We start from the raw sequence: 19,320 nt of genomic DNA on the forward strand, positions 1-19,320 counted from the left end.
TTCAAATACACAATACGTTATTATCAACCATGGTCACTATGCTGTACATTGTCCCCAGAACATACCCATCTTATAACTGAAAGCATGTACCTTTGACCAAAGTCTACCCATTCCCCCAAATCTGCCAGCCCCTAATAACCACCATTTCATTCCTTGTTGCTATAGGTTCAGCTATTTCAGATTCCATATAAAAGTGAAATCATGTGGTATTTGTCTTTGTGTGTCTGGCTTACTTCACTTAGCATAATGTCCTCTAGGTTCATCCATGTTGTTACAGATGGCAGGTTTCCTTCTTTTTTTTTTAAGGCTGAATAATACCCCATTGTATATATACCACATTTTCTTTACCCATTCGCCCACTGACAATTATGTAGGTTGTTTCCACATCTTGGCTACTGTGAATAAGGCTGCAATAAACACGGGAGTGTACATATCTCTTTAAAATAGTGATTTTATTTCCTTTGAATGTACACCCAGAAGTGGGATTGCTGAATCATATGATAGCTCTGTTTTAATTTTTTTTAATTAAAATTTTGACCTCAATACAGTCTTCCATAGTGGCTGCACCAATGTGCCTTCCCACCAATAGTGCATGAGGGTTCCCTTTTGTCCACATCCTTGCCAACGCTCTCTATCCTTTGCCATCCAAACAGGTGTGAGATGATATCTCACTGTAGGTTTGATTTGAATTTCCCTGATTAGTGATGTTGAACATCTTTTCATATGCTGGTTGGCCATTTGTATGTTTTCTTTAGAAAAATGTCCATTCAGGTCCTTTGGCCATTTAAAAAGATTGGATATTTGGTCTCTTGCTCTGGAGTTGTATGACTTCCTTATATATTTTGGATATTAACCCATTATCAGACAGGTGGTTTGCAAATAGTTTCCCATTCTGTATGTTGTCTTCTGTTTGTTGATTGTTTCCTTTGCTGTGTAAGAGTTTCTTAGTGTTAGTTTAATTTTCCTTCAGTTATATTTTTTTTCTAGTTTCATATAATTGTGGTCTGCAAAGACACTTGATATTATTATTTCAATCTTCTTAAATTTGCTAAGACTCATTTTGTAATTTATAATCTATCCTGAAGAATGTTCCTTGTGCACTTGAGAAGAATGTATATTTTGTTGCAATTGTATGCAATGTTCTGTGTATGTCTGTTAGGTCCATGTGATCTAAAGTGTAATTCACGTCCAATGTTATCTTACTGATTTTCTGTCTCAATGTAACCTATGTTGAAGGTAGGGTACTGAAGTTCTCTACTATTATTGTATTGCTTTTTTCTTCCTTTAGACTTGTTAATATTTGCTTTATATATTTAGGTACTCTGATGTTGGGTGCACAGATATAGTTACAATTGCTATATCCTCCTGATGAACTGATCCCTTTATCATTATATAATGTCCTTTGTTGTCTCTTGTTACAGTTTTTGACTTAAAGTCTATTTTGTCTGGTATAAGTATAGCAACCCTGCTCCCTGTTGATTTCTATTAGCATGGAATATCCTTTTCAAACCCTTTACTTTCAGCCTATGCATGTCTTTAAAGTAAGTGTTTTTAAAGTCTCCTGTAGGTAGCATATTGCTGGATCTTTTTTTTTTTTTCTTGTTTTGTTTTTTAATTCATTGAGCCACTCTGTGCCTTTTGGAGAATTTAATCCATTGACTTTGTTTTTTTTTTAATTTGAGAGAGAGAGAGAGAGAGAGAGAGAGAGAGAGAGAGAGAGGACAAGCCTGACACAGGGCTCTATCCTCTGACCCTGGGATCACAACTTTGAGGAGAAATCAAGAGTTGGACACTCAACTGAGCCACCCAGGTACCCCTAATCCATTTACTTTTAAAGTAGTTATTAATATGTAAGGACTAACTATTGCCATTTGTTAATTGTTTTCTGGCTGGTCTGTAGTTCTTTTGTTTGTTTCTTCTCTTGCTGTGTTCCTTAGTGATCTGATGATTTTCTGTAGTGGTATGCTTTGAATCCTTTTTCTGTTTCATGTATCTACTATAGGTTTTTGCTTTACGCTTACCATGAGGCTTACATAAAACAGAGTTATAACAGTTCATTTTAAGCTAATACTTATTTAACTTCAATCACATACAGATTCCTTTACTTCCCCCACTACAGTTTATGTTTTTGATGTCGCAATTTACATCTTTTTGTATTCATTAGCAAATCATTATAGCCATAGTTATTTCATAGTTCTATAGTTATTTAAAAGATAAAAGTATTTTGTCTTTACACTAGAGTTAAAAGTGATTTACACACCACCATTACACAATTACAGTATTCTACATCTGACCAGATACTTAACCTTTATCAATGAATCTTATACTTTCGTATGTTTTCAAGTTACTAATTAGTATCCTTCCATTTGCTAAATTCCCACCGACTAAAAGTCAGGTGCTTGGATCCTCTCAATATTTTCTACCAAATGGCTGTCGAACTTTTGCACACCACTCCTAATGAGGAACTTACTGCCTCCTTTTAAGCAGCTCCTACTATGATACAGTCTCTCCTTTGTTAAAGAGGTGGTCCAGGGCAGTGGTGCCCCACACAGGCTCTGGGGCTAGATTGCCTAGGTTTGAACACTAGCTTTGCCACTTACCGGCTGGAGGCCTTGATTCCATCACCCAACTCATTGGTGCTTCAGCCTTCCTATCTAGAAACTGTGGATTATAATAGTACATACCTTATAGAGTTGTTGAAAGGATGAAATGAGTCAATACATGTTAAGTGCTTGGAGCAGTGCCTAGCACGTAGGAAATGCTATAAAGTGTTTGTTAAATAAATAAAAATTCATGAATTTTGTATGTGCAATTCAAGCTGGCTTAATCAAAAAGGGATTTTTTTTGGCTAAGGTTTGGAGATGAATCTGGATCCAGGGCCTTGAATAACATCATCAGGTCATTCATTCACGTCTCTCTCTTGGCCATGTTTCCCTTTGCCTCGGCTTCAATCTCAGCAAAGCCTTCCCTCAAGGGGAAAAAGAGATGGCTACCAGCAGCTCCAGGTATGCATCCCACCAGCTCAGCAGCCCCAGCAGAATACACATGTTTCTGCCAGCCAAGGGTTCCAGTAAAAATCTCACAATGGATTCTCCCTGGCTTGGCTTACATCCCACTGCAGTGTTCTGATTCAGTCTGACACCAGCTGGCATCAGCTCCAGACACCACACAGACCGTAAGTTGGGGAGGGGTCACCCAAGTGGAGAATCTAGGTCCCGTTCCCCAAAGTAGAAAAAACGAATGCTGGGGAAGACCAGCAGTGGTCTGCTCTACCACGCATCCTGGTCAACTTTTACGAAGGAACTTCCTATGAACATGACTTCAGAAGACGTAGGCCTTGCTCGTTCTGCAAACTTGGAAATAAATGATCAAGGGCATTGTCAGTGCAACACCTGAGTCTCTTTGAAAGCATATACTGCAAGTCAAGTGCACTGCTCAACATTCCTACTTTGGGAGACCAACAGCTAGGGCTCGAAACAGCACTACCTGCCTGGGGAAGATTCTTACTGACACCCTGTCTGTAGGACACACTGTGAGTTGGGCTGGAACTACATGGTTTGTGTGCACATTCTCCCAGGTCTGTAACTTGTGGCTTGCCAAAACAAGCTATCTAGTGAGACGGTAAGCACCATTCTGGGTGTGGATACAACAAATCTCAACAGCCTCATGGACCCCTGATGCCAGGTCTCTGGCTAAATTGGCACTGCTCTCATGGCTGTCGCTACTCAAGGTAAGGTCTTCCACCACCACCAGCAGCATCTAGGAGCTCATAGGAAATTCAAAATCTCAGGTCCTACCTGAAGACCTGATGAATGAGAATCTGCAGTGGAACAAGATCTTCAGGGGGTTTATATGCACATTATAATTTGAAAAGCACTACGTATTAGTTTTCTAGAGCCGCCTAAACAAAGTAGCACAAACTGGATGGCTTAAAACAACAGAAAAGTATTCTCACTATTCTAGAGGACAGAAATCTGAAAGCAAGGTGTTGGCAGGACTGGTTTTGTCTGAGGGCTGAGAGAGAATTTGTTCCATGCCTATCTCCTAGCTTATTGATAGCAATTACTGGCATTCCTTGGCTTGTACACTTATCACTTGAATCTGCTTTCACCATCACTCGGCACTTTCCCTGTGTCTCTGTGTCCAAATCTCTCTCTTCTTTTTTTCTTTTTTTAATGTTTATTTATCTTTGAGAGAGAGAGAGAGAGAGAAAGGGAGGGAGAGAGAGAGGGAGAGAGACAGCCCAAGTGAGGAAGGGGCAGAGAGAGAGGGAGACACAGAATCTGAAGCAGGCTCCAGGCACTGTGCTATCAGCACAGAGCCTGACATGGGGCTTGAACCAATGGATTGCACGAGCTCATGACCTGAGCTGAAGTCAGACGCTTAGCCAACTGAGCCACCCAGGCGTCCCAAATCTCCCTCTTTTTTTTTTTTTTTTTTTTGACGTTTATTTATTTTTGGGACAGAGAGAGACAGAGCATGAATGGGGGAGGGGCAGAGAGAGAGGGAGACACAGAATTGGAAACAGGCTCCAGGCTCTGAGCCATCAGCCCAGAGCCTGACGCGGGGCTCGAACTCACGGACAGCGAGATTGTGACCTGAGCCGAAGTCGGACGCTTAACCGACTGAGCCACCCAGGCGCCCCCCAAATCTCCCTCTTTTTATAAGTACACCAGTCATAGTAGATTAAGGGCCCACACTACTCCAGTGTGACCTCATCTTAACTAATTACAACAACTCTATTTCCAAATAAGATCACTTTCTAACAAACTAGGGGTTTAAGACTTTTTAATACATCTTCTGAGGAGGGACACCATTCAACCCAAAACAACTGTCTTCAAAGTCTGCCATTCCTAAACGCTGGGAGACTAGCTGATTAACAAACACCTGGAACATTTTTGAAAATTTATTTTTGCAAACAATTTTGCAAATTCAGGAAGAAGATGGCATGTCTGGAATGAGGCTTGGGGATATCTATTTTGCAAGGGGATTCTTGCTCAGGCAGCACACCCAGTGGGGTCCTCAGCTTTAGAGCTGATCCAGCCCCAGTGCAGGGATGATGTGATAGCTATCTCGGGAGGTTCTCCATCAGGCTGCCCATTGGAGAATTAAAACTAGAGATGCCCAAATCCTACCTTCAGAGAGTCTAATGAAATTGGTCGTGCATATTTCCTCACCATCAGGATTTTAAAACATTTCCCAGGTGATTCTCATCTGTAGCCAAATTTGAAGACTAATGGGATGGATGTTCTCATTTCTATATATTACAAAATAAGACAATTTGGTTCCTTTTCCAGATAAAGAAGTAGGACAGAAGCACAAATAAATTTGATAATTTTTGAAGTATAGTTTGAGGCAGTTTTGTTTGGTGCTTATAAATTTAGAATCTTTATCTTTTCCTTATATTTATCATAATGAATTATCTTCTTTTCCCTAGTAATGCTTTTACCTGGAAGTCTATTTTCCCCCTGATATTAGTAAGCTACATAAGCTAGCTTTCTTTTGACCAGTAGCCATATATATATGTATACACATATATACATATGTGTGTATATGTATACACATATATACATATGTGTGTATATGTATACATATGGCTTTCAAACTTTCTATATTGTTATGTTTTGGATGAGTATCTTGAATGGAATATAGCTGGATTTTTAAAAATCTACTCTGAAAAACTTAATGTAGATGCTCCGTAAAGTAGAGCGTTCAGTCCTTTTACACTTAATGCAAGTAATGATATATATTGGTGATGATAAATACTTAACAACTCATAGCTCTACTTTGTGGAGGTTGTAGTTCTCACAAGTGACCATGAGAGGGCGACTCCAGTGGACTCATAAGCATTTACAGCTTTGAAGGGACAGAAGAAACCAGGCACATTCTCTCTGGGTTTCCACCATTGCTTCCCATGGTGTGCATCCCCTACAATGTTTGGGCACTCTCTGACTACGGGAAGAACAAAGGATATGGGCTGGGGGACAGAAGTCTGGTGAACTGGGGGACAAAAGAGCAATCCAATGGTCATGCCTATCCATGGGTTATGAGTAGCTGAGGGCATTCATTTGCCTCAGGGCAGAAGCTATTTACCAACTTGTATAGAAAATTTTCAACATTTTAATAACCAGCACTACTGTGCAAGTCATTTAGAATGATTATCAGTCTTCTTATACATTTGGATGTAAATCTACCACCTTATTTTATTTGTAATATCCATTCGATGTTGGTTTTTCTCTCCTTTCATGTCTTTTACTATTTTTTTCCCTCTCTTGTAGCTTTTAAGTTTTACTACATTCTTTTTTTTTTTTTAGTAATTACCCTAGAAATTACCTCATGCATCTCTGACTTTTTAAAGCCTGTTATTAATCAATACATTTACTTACCTCGCTGACAATACAAAAACTTCAGGACACCCTAATTCCATTTCTTCCCAACCACTACTATCTTACTATCATGCATTTTAATTCTTCATGTATTTTTTTAAATCTATAAGGTGTTATTATTATTATTTGGAGACAGTGTTTATTAACATTTACCACCTTCTTTGTCTTACATATCTTCTTGCAGCTCTATGTTATTCTGGAATCATTGTCTTTTTGCCTAAAGCATGTTCTTTACAATCTTCCTTAGTGAGGGTATTCTCACTAAATGTTTTTATTTTATGTAATTGTATGTAGTTTTATGTAAATGTTTTAAGTAAAAAAAAATTTTGTAAAAAAAAATTTTATGTAAAAACATTTTATGTAAATGTTTTTATTTTGCCCTTATTCATAAAAAAAATTTTCCCTGAAGATGGAATTAGAGCTTGGCAATTAATTAGTTTCTTCTGGCACCTTGAAGATGTCATTCTACTACTGTGGCCTGTGACCCGTCAGTCTGTTACTCCAATAAAATTAATCAGCCTTTTTCTCTCACTATTTTAAGGATGTTTTTCTTCATCTTTTTGTACTGACACTATTGCGTGTTGGTGTATAATTCTTTTTATCGATCCTGCTTGAAATCTGTTAAGCTTCTGGTTTTGGTGGTTTGGTATCTTTCTGAAAGATTCACAACCATCGTTTCTTAAAATGCTGCCTCTGCTCCATTCTCTTTTCAAGAGTCTGTTTAAATGTTACTTTCTCACAAAATCTAATCAACTGTTCTGCATTTCTAAGCTTTTTCTCTTTGTGCTTTATTTAGGATAATTTCTTCAGCTCCACCTTTCACTTCATTAGCACCTTTCAGTCGTGTGTAATATGCTGCTAAATAGAACACATCCAATAATTTTAGTGATTGTAGTTTTCATTTCTAGAAGTTCTATTTGGTTTCTTAAAAAAATGGTTGTGTTGGGGTGCCTGGGCGGCTCAGTCGGTTAAGCGTCTGACTTCAGCTCAGGTCACGATCTCGCAGTCCGTGAGTTCGAGCCCCGTGCCGGGCTCTGGGCTAATGGCTCAGAGCCTGGAGCCTGCTTCCGATTCTGTGTCTCCCTCTCTCTCTGCCCCTCCCCTGTTCATGCTCTGTCTCTCTCTGTCTCAAAAATAAATAAACATTAAAAAAAAATGGTTGTGTCACTTTTTATTGTTTTCTATTTCTGGAAGATACCTTCAAACCTGATTTTTTTCTACTTAATAAGTATTTTTTTTTTTTAAGAATTGGTGTCTGATAAGTCCAATATCTGATATCTTTCTGGGTTTTCTCTACTGTCTATTGTTTCTGTTTCTTCTCATTCATGGTGTCTGTGCCTGGTTATCTTTGACTATGTGCTAGCTATTGTAAAAAAAAAAATTATTTGAAGCCTAGGATGAAAGTACCTCCCTCTATATATGATTTCCTTTCACTTCTAGCATGTTTGGGATCACCATAAACCAATTTTAATGCTTGAGGCCTCCAGAAGATCAATCAAACTGCAATTCAAGCTGCAAATACTTGTGAGGGCTCATCTACTTATAAAACACATTCACCTTGAAGATGTGGTCCTTTTGGGTCTCAGCTTATTGTGGAGAGAGCCTATCATTACGTTCCCCACCTTGAGTGTCCCTGAACATTCATATCTTTCTCCTTTGCTCCTGCTAGGCTATCAAACCATTTTTAAATTTGCCAGACTTAGCAAATACTCTTAGGAAAAAGGTAACTTTTGTACTCATTCATCTCTCCGGGTTTCCATTTCTGCATCATTCTCTTCTTCGTAATTCCTTACTGTCATGCCAACTCTTTGAAGGCTTTCAAGGTGATCATTATTTAAAACCAGTTTTTAAGTTGTTTTCAGTGGAAAAGATGGTCTAAATCATCTAGGCCATCATTAATAGAAACAGAAAGCTACATATGTCTTGGCACATGGTAGGTACTCAGTAAATAATGGCTGAATAAGGGGTGCTGGGGCAGCTCAGTCAGTTGAGCTTCTGACTCTTCATTTCAACTCAGGTCATGATCCTGGGATTGTGGGATCAAGCCCCACATCAGGCTTCATGCTGAGTGTGGATCCTGTTTAGGATTCTCTCTTTCTGCCTCTGCCCCTCCTCTGCTGTCTCTCTCTTCCTTTCTCTCTCTAAAATTAAAAAAAAAAAATTTTTTTTTATAAGGCCGGGGTGCCTGGGTGGCTCAGTCAGTTGAGCATCTGACTTCAGTTCAGGTCATGATCTCACAGTTTGTGAGTTTGAGCCCCACATCAGGCTCTCTGCTGTCAGCATGGAGTCAGCTTCAGATCCCCTGTCTCCCTCTCTCTCTGCCTCTCCCCTGCTCATACATGTGTGCTCTCTCTCAAAAACAAACATTGTTCAAAAAAAGACCAAAATGGCTCAATAAATTGAATTAACATAATTTCCCAAACATGCTTTTTTTTTGCCTGTCTGCATTTACAAAGACTGCTTCCTACTCTTACGATGCACAGAATGCCCATATTCCACCGCTGACAAGGCTTAGAACCAAGGCCACCTCTTCCTCAAAATTCTTCATGTTTTCTCTACTTCCCCAAATCTGAATCCTATTTCTTCCCCAGCTAAACCCTCACAAGACCTGATCTGTGTTATTCTGGTTGCTTAACTAGATAGAAATATATTAATACAACACTTTATCTCTTCTGTGGATTTGCACTTTCTTGACTTTTCTCAGCTAACGCAGAATTCCCTCACTCCCCCTCAAGCTCAGCATACATTCTAAACAGATTCTTTAGAAAGTGTTATATCCAGTACTTTTAGGTTTGATGTCCTGAGAGGGGAGGCTTTGAACATTTAGGCTGCCATATGCTGGAAGCAAGCAGTAGCTCATTCTAATAAACCCTTACATTTTATGGTGCTTTAGAAGAAATAGGGCACTCACTCTCACATACATGACTCTTACTTGAGTGCTGCAATCATCCCGCTGCAGATGAGAAACAGAGGGTAAGAAGGACTAAATAATACACCCAAATAGAGTCACAAAGACAGAAATGGAACCTGGTCTTTTCTCTGCAAACCCAGGGCTCGTATCGCAACGATACCTAAAACCCTTTGGAAGTAACCCTTGGTATGTAAAAGTACATGGAGTGCAGGAGTTGGGTCAGAGGCAACAGACAGAGGGTAGCTCTGTGAGATATCCCACACACGCCTCTCAAATGACGGTTTTCTGTATCTCAGTGCTCCTTACCTCACAACCTTGGTCCCATTTCTCAGGACTTGCATGTCCACCATACAGCCCCCAGTAACATAGGCAGCTAGGTTCAACTCTGAGAATTCAGCCTGAAGGAGAAAGGAAAACAAAAAAGGATTCATCAAAAACTAACGATGCTAAAAACTGCTAACATTTATTGGGTACTTCTTATGTGCCAAGTACACATTTATACTTTGCCCGAAACTTAGGAAGTTGGTGATATTATTTACTTCCTTTTCTGAAACGTGAGTAATCTGAGGTGTAGAGGCATAGTGCCATGTCCCATAATTAATAAAAGGCCAAGTTGGATTGAAACCTACATGTCTCTGATTCAAGCACCTATGCTTTTAACCATTTCTAATTTCTACTTCCTTGAAAGTGGAAGAAGTAACTCTAGCTTCAGCATTGTACAAGGCCAGAGGCTGTTCAGTATGACATTTTCCCTAGATTTCTCCAGCTTCAGGTGTGTGATCACTTATCACTGTTAATGGAGGCTTCCTCGTCTTCTGCCCACTCTTACCTCTTTTGGTCATGGCCCTTCCCCTCACCCCCCTACATGGTTACAGTAGAAGCACCATGTCTGTGCACTGAAATAATGCTCCCTCAGTCACAGCTGATGGGGTTGGCACCTGACCCAGGGTGGAGGAATAAGGTCCCCTTGTATTAGAATTTGGAACTGCTGAGTGATTCATGCAGTTTCCTTCTAGGGGCTGTATTTAATACATAGAACCTGAGTACAACTGAAGACCATGTTTTCTGCCATCTAGATTGGGAAAGTATAGAACACAAGGGGACTGGTGGGGGTGGGTGGATGTCACAGTCACTAAGAGAGGGGCAGAGAGGCAAGAGGTGGGGAGCACTCTTGATGTTTATGTGCCAGCTACAATTCTGTCCTTGGGTGTTATGCAATACCTCCATATCTTTATAAACTCATCTTCTTTTTTTTTCTTATTTGCTTAAGCAAGATCTGCTACATTTCTTTTGCTTGTGACCAGAGTGCTATGGAAGATATCCCTCCTGCTAGATTATATACTCCCTGGGGATAGTGATTCCATGGTACTATAACCATCTGTATTAGTTTCCTAAGGTGGCCATAACAAAGTACCAGCACTCGGTGGATTAGACAGCAGAAATTTCCTTTCTCACAGTTCTGGAGGCTAGAAGACCAAACTCAAGGTGTTGGTAGGGTTGGTTCCTTTGAAGGCTATGAGGTAAAATCTGTTTCAGGTTTCTATCCTTGGCTTGCAGATGGCCACCTTCTCCCTATGTCTTATCACACTGTCTTCCTTCTACACGTGTCTCTGTATCCAAAGACCCCCTTTTTATAAGAAAACCAGTCATACTGCACCAGAGCCCATCCTAATGACCTCACTGTAACTCTCTAAAGACCCTCTCTCTAAATAAGTCACATTCGAGGGACTGGAGCTTAATGCTTCAACGTGTGAATCTTGGGGAGGCACAGTTCAACTTGTAACCCCATGTTAGAAAATGCATAGTAACAAACTGTGCCATACACACAGTAAATGCCAAAAACCATTTCTCTGGATTAAATGAATGAAAATAACTTCTCATACATATGAAAAACTCAACTATGTGCCAGATACTGTCCTAAGCTTTTTACATGTATGAATTAATTTAATCCTCACACTTGTCCAGATGAAAAAAAAAAAAAAAAAACAAGGCAGAGAGAGACTGAATAACTTGCACAATATCACACAGTAAGTAGCAGAGCCAGGATTTAAATCCAGGCAGTCCGGTTCCAGCCTATGCTTTTGACTGCTACACCCCACTCCTCCCACTGTTTAGCTGAATAAGGCACTGGGTGGATTACAACTGGGAATTTTGGGGACCTAAAAATAGCCCATTTGAAGAGAAAACCAAGTTTATATGGAAAAGAAATATCATTTCATAGTGATTTAAATGTATCCCCTTGGAAACATTTAACAGAATTATGACCAAAGACCTAGCCATCTCCCTAGATGGCATTAAAGGAAACCCAGAGTGCTTATGTCTCTTGCTTTAATTAATAGCCTCATTATGTTGTGGCAAGGTGAAAAGCAAAGAGCTCTGTTAATGAGTCCAGGTTAGTAAATAGTGGTAATGACCTGTTTATTAAGTCTAATGTCTTAAAAATTCAGCCCCATCATGTTTAAGATACTCCACTGGCGAGATTACAAAGAAGAATTAGCAATAAAAGTTGTTGCTTGAGTGTGAGGAGAAAAAGATATTAGAAGAAAGTTGCAACACAGAACAGTTGGGCACCAAAAACTTGAAGAAAGGGAGCAAATAAGAATCTTGAATCATAGAATCTCCAACTTCGAGGTGGCCAAGCCCCAGGGGCTGTCTTGCTGCCCAAATGGAAAGAGATAATCTGGATAAAAGACACACTCAGCCTTGGATATACAAGTTAGAAGTTCATGGTGTTCAGAGCAAGGTGTCCAGAATTATTTCCTAGTTATGTTTATGAGTAATTATAGGAGGCAAATACCTGGGTTGTTAGGGTAGCCAGCATCTGTTGGATCAAGTACAGAGAGGGTAGTGAAGAAAGGGCTCTCTTCTGTATTTTACTTTTTAAAAACTTCAATAAACAAAACTTGGAAATGAACTCAGAGGTAGCCAAGCACTTCTCCTTCAAGGTAATGATTCTACTGAGAGGAGAATCTCAAAGAGCAGCTGTTTTTGAAGAGCCTCAGAACTCTCACAGAAACTGTAGTAGGTTGAATTATCTCCCCCCAAAGATATGGCCACATCCTAAGCCCTGATACCCACAAATGTGGGTTTGTTGGAAATTGGGTCTTTGCACATTTACATCCATAATCCATCTAGAATTTTAGTTTTTTGTGTAAGATCGGAGGTAAGACCCAAGGTTCGGTTTTTCCATGTGGTTATTCAAATACTTTGGCACTATTTATTAAAAGACTCTTCTTTCCCAATAGAGTTGCGCTGGTGCCTTTGTCAAACATCAAGTCACCTCACATGTGATCTATTTGTCTATCCTTGAGTCTGTTCCAAGTTGTCTCAGTTACTGCAGCTTTACAGTGAGTTTTGGTATCAAGTAGTATAATATTCTAAGAGGGAAGCAGCCCAACTAGGTTCCAGTGATAACAGGTTCAAAGACAAGACCACACCTCTTGTCTCCTCAACCTGCTGAAGCAGATCAAAAGTTTTCCTACTAACCCACTCCAAAATACAGTCACTGGGCAAAGAGGTGACCTCAAAGGCTCTATCCTGAATAAACCTATTGAATGTTTCCCTAGTGATGTGATTGGTTGAACAGAATGTGTTCTATCCTCTGATTCACACTGCAATCCACCATCGTGGCCAGACCTCTCAAAGAGCTCCTCAGGGGATTCCCACCTCTCTTAAAGGTTTAAAAAAAAATCAAGATCTCAGCCCCTTCAGCTTTGTCAGTGTGGCAGGCCAGCTGAGAGGCTAATAAATGGAGAAGCAAGCACTTCCATGACTTTGAGTCTTACCTGTACTGAGAAATGGCGCCTGTGGCATTCTATTGCCATATTCACCTGCTCCCATAAATTTCTCTTGGCTTTATAAATGAACTTTAGGGTTTCAGGACAGGTCTAAACATCATCTTTTATTTGAGCTTCTGTACACCCTATTGAAAGCTCAAGCCCGCTATCTCATCTGCATTACTTTTTCCCTGTCTGCTGCTATGAGGGGGAATTTTAAAGAATTTCTTTCCCTTCTTTTTAACAGAAAAAAATAACACCATAATGAAGAAAGTCTGTGTGCAATTTTGATTGTGAAGATTCTGTTTTGAAAGGGAAAACTGTCATATTACACATTTGTGGGAGATTTTCTCTAGACATCATTAAAGACAGGTAGGTTTTTGCAACATGAGGCACATGCAGGGACTTTGGATTTTGTTACTCTTGTTACTTTTGGTACCTGGTATGGGAGGTTTTTGTCACTGACCTCAATGATACCTGAAAGTGCTGGATTATCTGACTTTTCCTATTTGTGACTTTTTAAAACATGTACATGGAGGAATCAAAGAATAGTGGAAAAGGAATTGGTCTTTAAGTCTGGGGACCAGGCACCTAAACGTTGGATTTAACCTAAACCTTGGATTTGACCCAATAACAATGACTGCAGGAAGACCCCTCACTCTCCACTTGTATTCTCTTTGACTTTAAAATGAAAGAGTTATAAGGGGAGCCTTAGGTGGCTCAGTAGATTGAGCATCTGACTTAGGCTCAGGTCATGATCTTACAGTTCATGGGTTTGAGCCTTGCATCAGGCTGACATTGCAGAGCCTGCTTGGGATTCTCTCTCTTCCTCTCTCTCTGCCCCTTGCCCACTCACTATCTCTCTCTCTCTTTCAAGAAAAAAAAATGAATAAACTTTAAAAAAAAGAAAAAAAAAAGTAAATGAAAGCATTATAATCAATAGAGTCAATATCTTTCTTTCTCAACTAGTGTCCCCCAGTTATCACTGAAGGCAAAATCTATCATCACATCTTATGAAAAATGAATCCTATGCATTAATATTTTTATTAGAAAGCTGTTCATTGCTTTATACTCAGCTTCAGGCACATAGTAGGTATCCAAAAATTTTTGTTAAATAAAGTGTTACTTTTATTTTTGGGGTGCCTGGGTGGCTCAGTCTGTTAAGTGTCTGACTCTTGGTTTGGGCTCAGGTCATGATCTCATAGTTGTGAGTTTGAGCCCTGCATTGGGCTCTGTGCTGACAGTGCAGATTCTGCTTGGGATTCTCTCTCTCCCTCTCTCCCTGCCCTTCCCTCCCTCCCTCTCTCTCTCTCTCAAAATAAATTAATTAATTAAAAAAAAAGGAATTCCATGCACTAATATTTTTATTAGAAAGCTGGGCACTGCTTTATACACAGTTCTAGGTACACAGTAGGTATCCAAAAATATTTGTTGAATAAAGTGTTATTTTTATTTTTGATGAGCAGATACCTATGCATGCTATGCAGCATGCCTTATGAAACTCTGTCCATTGCCAGATTCACTAGACCACAAAACTGAGGAGAATGTTTCCAGGCACAGAGGAGGGGAAAGGCCCAATCTAAGTTGCTAGTAACAAAAGCACAGGTAAAAAATACAGGGCTATCGGGTCAATGGAATGGTGAGATGTCTTTAGTAGCTGGGGCATGGAGTTAATGGAGGAACAGAATAGGAAAAAGAGCTAGAAAGGTAGGTCAGAGACCAGTCCAGGAGGATCCTGAACTTTCTGTGAAGGAACATGAATTTCACTGTATAGTGCATTTTATCTTCTGTTACTCATAGTTCTGTTACTTCATTACAGATTACCACAAGGTAAATAACTTCAAACAACACAAGTGTATTATCTCACTGCTCTGTAGGTCAGAAGTCCACGTGACTTCGGCTGGTTTCTCTGTTCTGGGTTTCACGAGGCCTAAATCAAGGTTGTTAAGCATCTAAGCTTTTACTGGAAGACTCTGGGAAGAAACTGTTTCCATACAGTTTGGCTGTACAGGTGGCTGGCAGACTTCAACTCTTTGTGGTTGTAGGACTGAGGTCCTGTCTTTTCTGGTGTCCCCTGGAAGGCTCCCCCAGCCAGCTACGGGCACCTGCATTCAGCATCACATAGGACTCTCCATCTCCAAACTAGTAATGGCACATTAAATCCTTCTTATTCTTTAAACATTTTTAACTTCCTCTCCTGCCACATTTCTGTCTCCACCCAGAGTAAATTCAGTTTTTAAGGGCTTGTGTGGGCTCACCTGGATAACCAGGGTCACTCTCCCTATCTTAAGGTACATAACTACAGTCACATCTACAGAGTCCCTTTTGAGTATCACTTTCACAGGCTCTAGGCATTAATGTTTCTGGAGGGCTACTGGGAAACAGGAAAGGCTGCAGATGAGGGGAGTGGTTACATATTTAACAACAAATATTTCTGCAGAATTTTCTAATTTCCAAGCTGTTATAGGCACTAGATATGGCTGGAATCATATCCACTAACAAAATGTCCTCTACAGCCCCCTAGATCAGAAGGCAATAGAAGCACATTTTTATAATTAAACACACATCCAGTTCCAAAACACAAATGCACGCAGGTGCGTGCATGCATACACACACACACACACACACACACACACACACACACACAGGATGGAATGCATTCAGTTTCCTGTAGGGTCTTTGGCTGCATTGTCACTGGAACTGGCACCTGGCGAGCATGTGATGCCAAGTAGATAATATTACTGAAAGCATGGGGTATTCATGTTTAGTTACTAGTAATTGCATTTGTGATGATAATGACATCTGATGACAGAATGGAAATGGTGATTGTAATCATAATTACGATAAGCTGAAGAATGCTATTAGGTCAACAGATCAATGGGAAAGAAACTGAAAATGGGGCTTGGATTTGGATGACTGACAAGAATGTACCCAAGAAACCAAGAATGTGTGGGAATGTGAAGGTAGCAGCTATCTGCCTTGATCATGAAGCCTGACTAAAGGAGGATTTCGACACAAAAAGATGTTGTTCGGAGTTCTGAGAAAGGCAAGATGCTGGCAGACAGACTGTTCTGGAATCCAAGGGTGGCTGATAAGATACTAGAAATTCCTGTCAGTTTGTGAAATCTATCTGGCCCAGACTGTACTCTTAAACCCTGAGAGTGTGCCCCCTTGTACAGCCTTAGGTATTCCATAGATTTTTCAGGAGAAGAGAGAGAGAGAGAAAGAGACAGACAGACAGATACTGAGTGTATAGGAGAAGGTGGGCAGTCTCCATCCAGTACCTTTTCTAATGCTAGGTCAACTTCTGACACTCAGCCTTGTTCTCCAACCTTTCCCATTACACCCCATAAAGAGGAACTGTTAACCTATGGGTCAGGACATCACAATGCTACAGCTGACAGCAGGCAGGGTCACTGCTAGGCTGAAAAGGCAGGCAACGGCGTGGGATTCTGGCTTCTCTGTAGCTGAGTGCCTGCTGGTCTGCATGGTTATCATGTCAACTTCCTCCCTTGCCTGTAGCTCCTCAAAGGGGTTCATCTCAGCACCCATCTTTCCCTCTGCTGCTCTCTCTTCCATGAGTTGGCAACCATCAATTCGGATTCCCAGAAGCCCCAGATGTCCTGCTCTCTCTTTTCATAATCGTGTTTGTTGTACCTTGGAACTGTTTAGTGATAACAGCCACATATTTAGTAAGTAACATCCACAAATCTACAGGACTCACGCCAGCTCTGGCAGAGAGCCCTGCCCTCGGGCTGGGGGACCTAGGCTGGCTAATGCTCAGTGGTGTTTCTACTCTTATTTGCTATTCCTCCCTGTGTATTTGGCTACCTTAGGAACCTAGAACAGGGGTGCTGGTAGTGATTTTCAAGGTAGGATTAGGGCATTCCTACATCCTCCAGCAAGTTATCATCAAAATTCCACTCTAATCCCTAACAGACTGTTATGTTTACTCTTGGGAACAAAACTGTGTCATTAACAAATTCTTTTAAAAAAAAAAAAATCAACATTCTGCAAGTGCTGTGATCTTCACGTCTTAAGTTCTTTCACAGAGTCTCTCAGGGTCTAAGAGGCTCATTAGAAGGACAAACAACAACAACAATACTAATAAAGTAGCACTAAATACAGAAAACCTAAGTCCTGCCTGGCCTCTAACGTACTGTGTGATTTAGACACTGATGAAGTGATGACCTCTTTGACACCATCCCCTGTGCCCCACACTGGCCTCCTTTCCATTGTCAAACACACTGAGCAAGCTCCGGGCTTGCTCCAGTCCCCAAACCTCTAGAGCTTCCTGGAGATGGCAGCAAGGCCACCTTCCTCACTCCACTCATAGCTTTGCTCAGTGGAGCCCCCAGTAGCACCTCCTCACAGAGCACCTGATGTACTCCCTGCCCTGTTTCCTTGCTTGAACTCATCCCCACTGACAAAACTGTACATTTGTCCGCATATGACATGATTTACATCCATCCCAATTTAATATTTAATGGTCCAGCTCTCTCACCAGAATAGAAGTTCCAGGGGGCAGGGATATCTGTTTCGTTCATGGCTCTATCTCAGCATCCAACCAATACTTGCATTACAGCACAATGCTCAAATACGTGAATGCCTATTGTAGGTGTCCAAGGTGAGCCCAGGGAGGCAAATGACCTTTCCCAAAGTTACAACCTGGTAATTACGTCAGCTGGGACCCAAACCCAGGCCGATACCTTCCACATGGCACCAAGTGGCTCGCTGGAGACGATGCGTGTTATAATTCACTGAGCTGGGTCAATTAAAGGGCGACTTGGCCAGCCTTGGGCTTTCCTTGTGCTGCGACCGCCCTTGTTTTCATACCTTCCCACATCAGTGTGCGGCATCCGTCAGCAAAGCCCACGGGCCCCTACCCCTCCTTCACCACTCTGCCTCTTCCAAATACCCCGCTGCTGCAAACACTTGGCAGGTGGCCCAAGGCCTGCTGTCGGCAAGAACTGCTTCCTGTAGATTTCCCGGCACAGGCTGTGTTTTTAGTTCTGAGGGCCCCGTGGGCTCAGTGACTTCCTTGGCTGGCATCTGAAGTCTTTTCCACCGGTTCAGATTCACCTTGTAGACAAAAGAGGCTTTGAGAGTCTGCAGACTCTCTGAGTGGCCCCTTCCAGACAAGGAAATCTCACTCAGGAGCAGTGCTCAGTGAAGGCCCAGGCCACTGGGTCAGGCTGTGCCGAGCACCCAGCTATGACAGGTAGACGCAAAGACATATTCTGCTCATCAAAACATAATACTCGTGTGTGTGTGTGTGTGTGTGTGTGTGTGTGTGTGCGCACACGCGTGCACGCACGAAGGCAGGGCAGGGAGCGATAAATACATAAAAACATGTCAAAACAAATATAAAAATATAGAAAAAGATTGCAATGACAAACCTACATTCTTAAATGTTCAAGTAATGGAAAATCCAAAATTAGGTGGAGTTAGCCACATTTTAAAAACAAAACAAAACAAATCATCAAGAGTGATTTGCAGTTTACAAAGAGTTTGGTATAGAGTGGTTTTCAGAACCAGACTACAAGTTTGAATCTGAGCTCTACGTCTTACTTGCTGTACAACTCTAGGCAGGTTAGCCTTTCCACGCCTTAGTTCACATCTGTAAAATGAGGCTAAGAATGGTGCCTTCCGAGGGTGGATGTGAGCATTAAATGAATTAATCAGTTTAAGAGCCTGTACTCAATGGGGTGCCTGGGTGGCTCAGTCAGTTAAGTGTGTGACTTGGGCTCAAGTCATGATCTCACAGTTTGTGGGTTCAAGCCCAGTATTGGGCTATCTGCTGTCAGCACAGAGACCAATTCAGATCCTCTGTCCCCCTTTCTCTCTGCACCTCCCAAACTGGTTCTCTCTCTCTCTTTCTCTCAAAATAAATAATAAACAATTTTTTTTAAAGGCCTTACTTACTCAAAAATAAATAAATAAAATAAAAGCCCTTAGCAAGGCATGTAAGTGAACATAAGTACATAATGAATGTTACTTATCACGGTATTTAATTGGATCATTACAACAACCTCTTGATAAGAGGGTTAAGTATTAGCATCTTCATCAGCCGACAAGAAAACTGAAGAGCAGAGAGAACAAATGACTCAGCCAAGATCACAAAACTACTGAGCAAGAGAGCTATGACCCTGACTCTATTCACCCATTCATTCATTCACTTAACAACTACTATGTCAAGGACAGGGACTGATGACATAGCAGCAAATGGAGCAAAATTCCCTGTTCT

The 19,320-nt window shown here is 41.0% G+C and overlaps 1 protein-coding gene across 1 annotated transcript in view; it reads right to left on the minus strand.

Moving 5' to 3' along the window:
• Window positions 1–19,320, minus strand: part of SYN3 (synapsin III) — a 465,413-nt gene that overhangs the window by 362,449 nt on the left and 83,644 nt on the right. The window contains 1 exon segment of the mRNA XM_043562446.1: window positions 9,604–9,695. Coding sequence (XP_043418381.1) covers window positions 9,604–9,695 — 92 coding nt within the window.

This window comes from Prionailurus bengalensis, chromosome B4 (assembly GCF_016509475.1).
Source record: "Prionailurus bengalensis isolate Pbe53 chromosome B4, Fcat_Pben_1.1_paternal_pri, whole genome shotgun sequence".
Classification (NCBI taxonomy): Eukaryota; Metazoa; Chordata; class Mammalia; order Carnivora; family Felidae; genus Prionailurus; species Prionailurus bengalensis.